Source organism: Rhamphochromis sp. 'chilingali' (genome assembly GCF_963969265.1).
Source record: "Rhamphochromis sp. 'chilingali' genome assembly, chromosome: 9".
NCBI lineage: Eukaryota > Metazoa > Chordata > Actinopteri > Cichliformes > Cichlidae > Rhamphochromis > Rhamphochromis sp. 'chilingali'.
In genome coordinates, this window is record NC_137936.1 from 4,698,347 (window position 1) to 4,707,900 (window position 9,554).

The 9,554-nt window shown below is 42.0% G+C and overlaps 1 protein-coding gene across 12 annotated transcripts in view; it reads left to right on the forward strand.

Annotated features, from left to right (window-relative positions):
- The window catches only part of iqsec1b (IQ motif and Sec7 domain ArfGEF 1b), a 235,928-nt gene extending 229,405 nt beyond the window's left edge, over positions 1–6,523 (forward strand). For 11 of the 12 annotated variants that reach the window (XM_080890606.1, XM_080890610.1, XM_080890609.1 and 8 more), the window contains one exon: positions 970–6,523. In XM_080890606.1, coding sequence (XP_080746732.1) covers positions 970–1,524 — 555 coding nt within the window. In that variant the 3' untranslated portion in view covers positions 1,525–6,523. The remainder of the gene's footprint in view (positions 1–969) is intronic. The other variant, XM_080890607.1, reaches the window with a different exon arrangement.
- The last annotated feature ends 3,031 nt before the right edge of the window (positions 6,524–9,554 follow it).

Below are 9,554 nucleotides of genomic sequence, written 5' to 3' on the forward strand. Positions count from 1 at the left end.
TATAAATAGATTGATTTAAATTCCTTCAGCACTATAAACCAACATCACAAGTCAATTAGTTCCAGCTCAAAGTGTTTAACTTTTAAAAACAGTTCACAACTACCCTTCCTTGTCATTTAAATAAAATGCACTACCTTCAAAGCACGCTGACACCATCGCAAATCATTCAGAATATTATGCAACTCTGTTAATTTAGCAGTATTCATGTGTAAAAACACACGTATAGATCATAATTAAATAGGCTGAACTTTTGGATTTTGAAGATCATCTATTATAAGTTCATTGTGCACTTTATGCATGGCTTTATTAATTTTGGTTAGACTGTGTTGTATTTATCTTATGTTATATTTATCGTTTATTGTGTGTTTTGTGCTATGAAAATGTAAAGAAAATGTACAAATTACTTCTTCACCAGGCTTGGGGGAAATTTCTGTTTTAAGTTAAAGACAGTAAATCTAAAAGTATGAGCTGCATGCAAATGGCAAAAAACCTTATTCAGGTCTGCAGTGTCAGATTGTTGTCCACAGATCCATGAGTGATTTTACATGTATTTAGAGAGCTCAGAAACCAGAGGTAGGAGTGATGAAAACTCACAAAAGCATCTGCTGTCAGAGCTGAAGACGTACAAGCTGTGTGTCTACTCATGACAGCGCAGACACTGCAGGCTCTGACAGGCTCGGCAAGCTGAGCCTCCAGACCATTTAGGGAGAGTGGAGCGTGAGATGTTAGCATGGATAGACAAACAAAGGCAGTGAACTGGAAAAGGAAATGGCGATGCTTTTCCACAAGGCAGCACAAGCAATCATGGGAGATTTGAGATCAGCTGTAGCTGGTCATGTGGTCGGTGCCGCTGTGAAAAGAATTGAGCGAGGCTGTGCACGCTGCAGAGCATACGAAAGTGCAGGTGTGCGTTTGTCTGCTGTGGATCTCGTGATTGTCTGTGTGATCTGACAGCCTTCTCTCTTGCAGGGGTCCATCATTAGCAGTCCTCACATGCGGCAGAGAGCCCCGTCCAGCCGAGACTGCCCATCCCGTCACAGCGCCCAGTCCCTGCCCAACTCTTCCTCGTTGCTCGGATCGTTGTTCGGCACCAGGCGTGTGAAGTCGCCAAGCCCCACCCCTCAGCCCCAGCTGCACCCTACTCTCATCTCCCACACCCCGCACCCAGCCAACCTGCACCACACAGCCCGCGTGGAGACGGAAGGACCGGTGCCCATGCACCCGCACCACGCCCAGTTCTGCCACATGACCCAGAACCCACCCCCTTATCACCACCATCACCACTACCACCCGCCGGCCCACTTGCAGCACCCACCGCACCAGTACCACCCTCCCCCGTCTCACAGCCAGCAGCAGCCGTACCCGGCTCATCCTCACGGGCCCCATGGGCACGGGAGCCACCCACCGCACTCCTCCACCCACCCCACTCACGGCCCTCCCCACCACCACGGCGCACCGCCACCATCCTCCCAGGGACCCAGCAGCACCAAGCCCAAGCACAGCGGCATCAGCACAGTGGTGTGAGGGGCAGGTCGTCCTCTCTGGACCCTGCAGCTGAACTTTTTCCTCCTGGGCTGACATGATGGTGGCACTGTGCATCGCCGGTCTGGGGCTACGAAGCCAGACGAGATCCCGTTGTGCCTCCTTCAGATTTTTTTCCTTTCTTTTAGAGCCGCTTCTATCATTTTGTTTCAGGACATAAGACATGTCTACCCGCTTCAGGAGCAACAGACAAGAGCATGCACAAAGACCACAACTACTGTTTGTTTCTCAGTAAACTACCGGAACTCGCTTACTAGTATTTTACACAAGAAGTACATATTAATCTTCACACAGTAACTTTAAACGTTGTCAAGACGGTTTGGCTGAACAGACACGAAGACGACAGCTCAGCCTCAGCCGTGGCTGTGCAAGTATTTAATGTAGCAGTAGCTCACAGTGCACTGTGATATCTCTGTTAGCAGTGATAAATGTGCCAATTATTAAAGCATTTACTAATTTAGTCACACAGATTGCTTTATGTATATTGTGCATAGTATTTTGTAAAATAATAATATCAAATGTTATTATTATAGTTATTACTACAGAACAAACAGCATCGATGAAAACTCTCAGTATTATACTTGCACATAGATGGCGTAGTTTCACTGTTAAGAAACCAATCAAAGCTTTTCTTAGTTAGGCAGTCGGACGCAAGAGTACTGCTGTGAATGGTTGCCTTTGAGCTAGAAGTTAGATTGTTGAGGGCTGCTGCACTCCAGCCCACCTACAGTCTCATCCACTGCACGTGTCTCCGGGCCGGAGCTCTCTCTCTCCCCTGCTCTGAAAGCAAAGGAAGCCAGCGGCACTCGCTGCTTGCCTGCCCTCCTTTTATTTTTTTAACTATTTTTTTAGAATCCAATGAACAATACGAATATATAAAGGCTGTCCTGCAGCCTGGTGGGACTCTGCAAGTCTGTCCTGCAGGGGGAGGAGGACGACGCTGGATGTTTTTCATGTGGAAACTGAGGGAGAAACTGTGCAGCAGGGAAACATGTCCCACTGTGGAAGCTCTCAGCTGGCTGAGCGTGGCCTCTCCCTCTTCGGTTTCCCCGTGCGTCTGCTGGAACGGCGAGCGTGCCGTAACTGACTGTTTTGTTTTGTCTTGAGGTTTTTTCCCTGGGATGGACGCCACAGAGCAAAAATCAATAATTATCATTCTGTGATGGTGACAGCGCCCTTATGCTTGACTCATTACGGAGAGCGGTTTTATATCAATCATCTTTCTGACATATTATGGGATGGCTGCTTGTACCTCCCGGTCATCCCGTGCACAGTATCTGTGGTGTGTGTGTGGAGCGGAGGCAGGGGGGCTGCTGTCCTGGAGCATATTTTCTGTTTCTGAAAGCAACAGATGCAGCGCTCATTCTACATAGCTGATATCAATGGCAGGAGTTAGTCTGTATCTGCTTAAAGACTGTGAGATGCATTTTTTAAACTAGTGCAATATGTATTTACTGTTTTTTGTTGTTGTTGTTGTTTGTTTTTGTTGAAGAACAAGTTCAATCTGTTGGTCGTTCTGTTAGTTTCGCCCTTTACTTTCTCCCTCCGGCGTCCTCTGGCATTTCTTTCTCAGTGTTTCAGTGAAGTGCAAGTATCCACATGGATTTGGAGGAACTGGACCTTTCACACTGATGCAGAGTGTCACAGAAAAGAACTGCATGTAACGTTATATCTTGAGGCTATTTTCAAACTGTGTACTCCCAAACTATATCAGTGTTACAGTTGACAGTTGTTTAAAAAAAAAAGAATGGTAGAATAGTTTTGACTTCTTCAAATACAGCTAACCGAAGTCAGCGATGTGTTCATGTCACTCCAGACGATAAGTAACCAAATCTGTATTTTAACCCGATCCACATGCAGTACAGTAGTTAAACTGGATCGTTAGTGTTCAACTGTAGTTAAAGCAGGACCTGATCAAAGCTGTAACGGGGAAGCTCTGTGTGTTCTGTCATTTGAAAATCAGAGTGATAATCGATTATTTAAAAAGGAAACTTTTATCTTCACATTTTCTCTCTGTCTGTCAGCGGCGCACACGTAACCATTTTCAAGTGGTGTCCAGTAGATCAGTATTCTTAAATATATATGCCCTCAGTTAAAGCCACACTTTGTACTTGCTTCATAATGTTTGATTGAATAATACGCTTAGAAATGCTCTTTGTATTCATTATAAGACAACTTTTGGGTTGCCAGGTTCTGGAAAGTGTCTTGTGGCCTAATGTTTACCCAGTTATACAAGAAATTACACATTTTTATGATATACTATAAATTACACGTTTTTAAGGTTTCTCTCTAACAGTCTAGTAGTTTACACATTCACCCAACAAGCCAAACGTCCCCTCTTCAACCCAGAGAAGAGACACAGATCCCTTGGTGTTTGTGTAAGGACGGGCATCAAACATGAAGCGCTAACTGCTTTGGCAAAGAGCAGCCAAAAGTAGCTTTTTTTTCCAGGAATCCGTAGTCTGCAGCTGGCTGATTATTATAAATGGTATTTGCTACACTGTTTTTTAGCTCTCTGCTTTTATTGCAGTAGCTTTGCATGCTTTTCACTGTTCAGAATAATCCATTACATACTCAGTTTAGCGCTGTCTGAAACAAGCAGTTACAGCTCTGTTCTCCTTCTTTTTAAGCCATTTAGTTTCTGATTGGCTGCACAATGTTATCAGTATATAGATTTTCAAATGTAATTTTCAAATTTTTTCCACAGGCTAAAGGTGCTCTGTTGAGTTTCCAAACATTAGTAGGTTTAATAAGCAATTTTATATGATTCCACTCTGGTTTGGAAAGCACAAGTAAAACCTCCCACGTGTGCAAGCAGAATTTAGAGTTTGTGCAAAGTCCATAGGGCAGTTTCAAGTGATTTTCGTTGATATACAAAGCAGGTTCCACACTTGGCACAGTTTCCCCTCCACTCTCACATAAAACAGTATAACCTGCCTCTTATTGAGGTGATACTCTAAGCAAATAAGATACAAAAACTATGAGAACTGCTTCAGTATTTCCTGGAAATGTTCAGTGAGGATGTAGATTTGCCAAGACCTTACAACCTGGCAACCCAGAGCTTGTGCTTCTTAAAGTTTTATTACTGATTTTGTAAAGCATTTAGTAATGTTTAAAAAAAAAACCAATTAGATTCTTTCTTTTTTTTTCTTTTTTTTTGTAGAAAAAGTAAAATTTTATTTAAAGGTACGTATTTAAAATCTATTCCATTAGAATAAAAAACTTCTGAAATGAACTGAAGCTGTCAAATAATGTGGGGGGGAAACCAAATACTATGACTTCATCGACGTCATCTCTGTATGGGATTAACCCTGAAAAGCCTGAACCAAGAAATAACTGCCAGAAAATTCATTTGAGAGTGTTTATTCAACCTCACTTTTCATTTTTTACAAAAAAAGAAGTGAAATATCAATTTGCATATATGAGTTTTAATTTATTGCTACAACTGGCATTTTTATGCAATTTATTGCTTAAAATTTTATTGTGCAGTTTATTCAGGTTTTTCAGGAAAAAATAAATCACACTGATAATGTAAGGGTCTAAAAATCTCATGTATCAATTATGATATACTTGGCGTTACAGGGTTAAGTTAAAATAAGGCCCAGCCGTACTTTCATGCAATGCACATTTGTTCCACAAGATGGTGCTGAAATAAATGTAACTTTACAACTTGTAAATCAGGTAAATCATTACGAAAACATTCCTATTTGCAATGGTAGCCTGCAAAAGGCAACACAATAAAAAACATAAAAAATGAAAAGAACGACGCCTCCGTAAACATTTCAACACACCTGCTGAGAAAACCACTGCCTCCTGGTGGTGAAAGTTTTATTAACGCATGTGTACAATTTGCAATATGTCCTTACAAAAAGTACCTTTAAAATAGATTTTGTTGTGTCCGTGCACTGTAGGCTCCTGTAACTTTCACACCTTATAGTTGGCTGCAGTTTCTGTGCTACAGTGTCAGGAAAGTGCCAATATTGCATTGTTAAAATCAGTTTAACATGAAATCTACTGCGGGCTGTATTTAAAACCCAACGCTGTACCCGACCAATCACAAAGTTTGTCTTCAGACCAGGATTCGAACACCAACAGGCTATTAGAGAGTAAAGGTACAGGCAGATCCCAAAAAAGGAGCCCGAGTTACTTTTATTACCCTACAACCTTCCAGTTCCTTCAGAGCACTGATCTATTGTGAAACCTGTCCAGATTCCATGTGAGGTGCTTTGCTGCATGCCATTGATGCCTACTGTTTCTTTCTTCTACTCTCTTTTTTTGGTTTCATTTGTTGTTGTTTTTTCAACCGTTGCTCTGTCAAGCGGCGTGCTTGACTAGAACTTAACCTTCCAGCATAGCTACGACTTCCCTGACTTGAGCTTGTTTACATCTAGACGAGTTTTGGCCTGCTAGTGTGTCTTTTTGTTTGTGCATCATTCTCCTCCGGCATGCATTTCACCCATATTTCCACTGTAGAGTATAAAGACCTGGCAGCGTACTGCTGAGTGTAAATATGGAATCTAATGTGACTTGAAGTAAAAGTAAAGAGGGCTGGACATGGAGGAAATATTTTAATGGCAAGCTGGTAATAAAGAATGAGTAACATGTGTAAATAGTCTGTAAATTATTGTTATTAATTATTCTTATTATTACTATTCAGTGTCTACAGTTACATTGAAGGTGCATTCCTGCTCCCTTGTGATCTTTACATAATCAAACTGCTTCTCTCTGCCTCCGACAGGACTGAATTATCATAGGATCTAGAGATGAACAGCCAATTGTTACACGGCTAACACCGTTTCTGTCGTCTTTCCTGAGATGCTTCTGTTTTCTCACACTCACAGCCAGACTTCTGAAGTCAAAGGGAAGAGAGGAGTGCTCTTATTTTATTATGCATTCTGTTTCTAAGTAGAAAAATACCCATTGATGTAAAACTAGTACTGTGACAATGTTGAGAACGCAAAATAAAATGATATACAGTCAAATCGGAGCAGTTGTCTGCCTGTTTGCATCCTGCTTGGTATTTCTTGGTGTCAGATGAATGACTGGGAAGATCAAGGAGCTACACTTCTTGTAGGCTGAATTCAGATCCCTAAATGAGTGAATGCGTGAAAGCAGATGGAGAGGAGGAAGTAAATATGGCTGAGCTGTAGGCTCCTCTGTACCCTGACCTGAAGGCTGCATTCCTGCTTTGCTGTACAGCTTTATTGTCCTTTTTTTGTAATGCAAAAGTGTCTGCATCCCAGAACTGAACTGGCATAGTCTTCCAGATCAGTCTCACCTGCAAACATTTCCCAGGTCAGTCTTGCAGTATTGCAGGTTACTGTTTTGACTGCAGGTCTTTCACTGCAGATCTGTGGTGTATACATTAGAACCAGAGTTAAGCAGATATGTTCTAATAGCCTCAGCTGTGCAGATAGATGTGCCTTATGAGCTCTCTGTATATTTGCTTTACCACTCCCTTTAATGTCCACACTCATTCTGTAATGAAATATGATTTCTCACCTGTTACTGTGTCTTAAGCTGGTTTGAACAACCAACCAAGAGCAGACGCTGGCAGGTTTAGATGTTTATTGAAGTGCAGCAAGACGGATACTGGTAAGAGTGAGAGTTTTCAAGTGTCTTACTCAGAACTCAGGAGGTATACTTGGTTAGCTAGTTGCTGAGAGGAGATGGGTGGAGAGCTGGCAAGCAGGTGGAGAAGAGGTTAGTCCTTTGAGGGTGACTGTGCTGGCATGCCAGAGCTGAGAAAAGCAGCTGATGGTGCTCACAGTCTTCAGGAATGTGTGACTTGGAGGCAGCATGTTCACAGAGAAAGAGCATTACACAGGCACAGGAGATTACAGACAACCACAGCAAGGACAATCACCACCCATCAACAAAATTATTCATTAATCACACCATTAGGAACAGGCGTGGGAAGAACTGTCCAGACAGGAAAACCTGACACTTAATGCCAGTCCAACAACTCCACCTGAGACTGAGAGCAAAAGGTTACCAAAAAATGAGGAAAATATAAGAAACTAAAGCGCATCCAGACAAAACATGTCAAAGTGGCCACTTTGGACTCTATCAGGTGCCAACAGTTGAAAATAAATACACCAGGCTTTTCTACTTCAAAGGGTTCTGTGTCGGGAATTGAGAAGGTTTTTCCTAACCTCAAACATGGTGTGGTGGCTGAGAATCTGGGAACTCTATATGAGTCCAAAACATCTTAGGACAGCATCTCTGTGATGCAGTCATCCTAGTCATGTGACCAGACTTCCTCAAGACTTCTTCCTTGGCACCTTTGGAGAACCAGCCTTGTTTTAGAGTTTTAGAACCAAACACTGTCATGGAAGCTGCAGTGACTCCAATGGGAAAGGAAATGTTAGCACACTGGATCAGCAATCACCCGTGAATTTCTTCTGATTGCCACTGATCTTTGGGGTACAAATTTAAGACCAGCATGTGGGGCTTTTCTGTAGCAGTGTGGTCTTTAAAGAGTTTAAAGAGTTCTATTTTAGCCACTGGCACTGCATCAGTGGAAAAGATGTACTAGAGCTCCAGAACCTCTGGCTGCTTCTTCATTCTTCTTAAAGGTGTCAGTATTACATTTCTGAGAGAAGTCATAGAATATTCTCAAGAGTGCTTTAAAGGCTTCTCTACGCAATGATGGTCCCATAGCTGTAGAAACTAGGGCCTTTAAAGAACTGTTTTTTAATATGTATATGTGATATATTCAGTCTTTATAGCCTATTCTTCTTAAAAGTGTCCCTTATGTAGATTTTACTGAATTAAAATAGACTGCATAGTTGTGGAACCAGACTTTTTTTGGCTTTTGTATACTCAGCCTACAGCCAGTGTGACAGTACACAGTCTACTCTAGCAGGATAAAGTGCTTTGAAATATCTAGCACTGCCAGTGTTTACACTTTGGGGATCAACGTCTTGCTCAAGAGCAGGGGTTAAAACTATTAACCCTGTTAGTTAACCACTGGCTCCTGAAACAGAGTGTGCAAGGACAGGACTATCTACAGTAACTGAGACTAGATTAGCTCAGAATTGGTCTTCTTAGAGTGTTTCCATTATTAGATTTAGTGCACACTATGCATGTATTCGTGCATTTACGTATTATCTTGTATTGGTCATGAACTTTCATGCAAACCTGAAACTCCACATCCTCACTTTGACCTGACAACATCATCTAGATTTTATTTTCAGCTTTAAATTCAGCAGCACAGAAAACATTGTACAAGTACTCCAACAGGGCGAGTACTACCTTGTGACGAATAAAATGACCTTTATGTGTGAATTTAGTGGAACTCCCCTTTAAAATCCCTACATTCCATGAAACAATAGTGAGGATATGATATCCACTGTCCTCGGCTGCAGATATATTGTCCTGCCCATGAGTGATACATATGTGTTTCTATTTTCCTCCCCTTCACGTAGCTCCAACAATACAGAGGCCACCAGGGACGCTGAGATATTTCTATCAACCTAAACAAAATTCTCAGGAAGTTGAAGCCTCTGATGAAGGTCACAACTGCAGTACTCTTATTCTTTTTTCAGTCTCGCACAGCCAGCATGCCTTGGCTACTTGCCTAACTGTGGCAGGTGGTCTGAGTGACAGTTTGCCCTGTTTGTCTGTCTGGCCCTTGAGGCTGGATCTAAAAATAGATTCCAGCAATGAGGGCCACATCCGTAGTGTCAGCAGGACAACGTCATCATGCGGCCTGGGAGGGACCAAGTACAGGGCTTCATTTCCTCTGCCAGCAAAGAACAGCATGTATTAGACAAGTACACATTCAATGATACAGAAGCAAACCAGCTCCAGGTTTTTATTTCTGTCAGTAGGGTGTGTGCAAATTTTTTTTATTTCTTTTATTTATACAGCTTTTAAATATCTTAGTTGGTGGTGAAAATTATTCTACACACATGTAGATAAAGAAAAGAAAAAAGTTATTGTCCATAATTTAGGTCCAGTTTCCAGCACAAGTCAGAAGCAGAGCCCTCTCTACTCTAGGGCTGAGT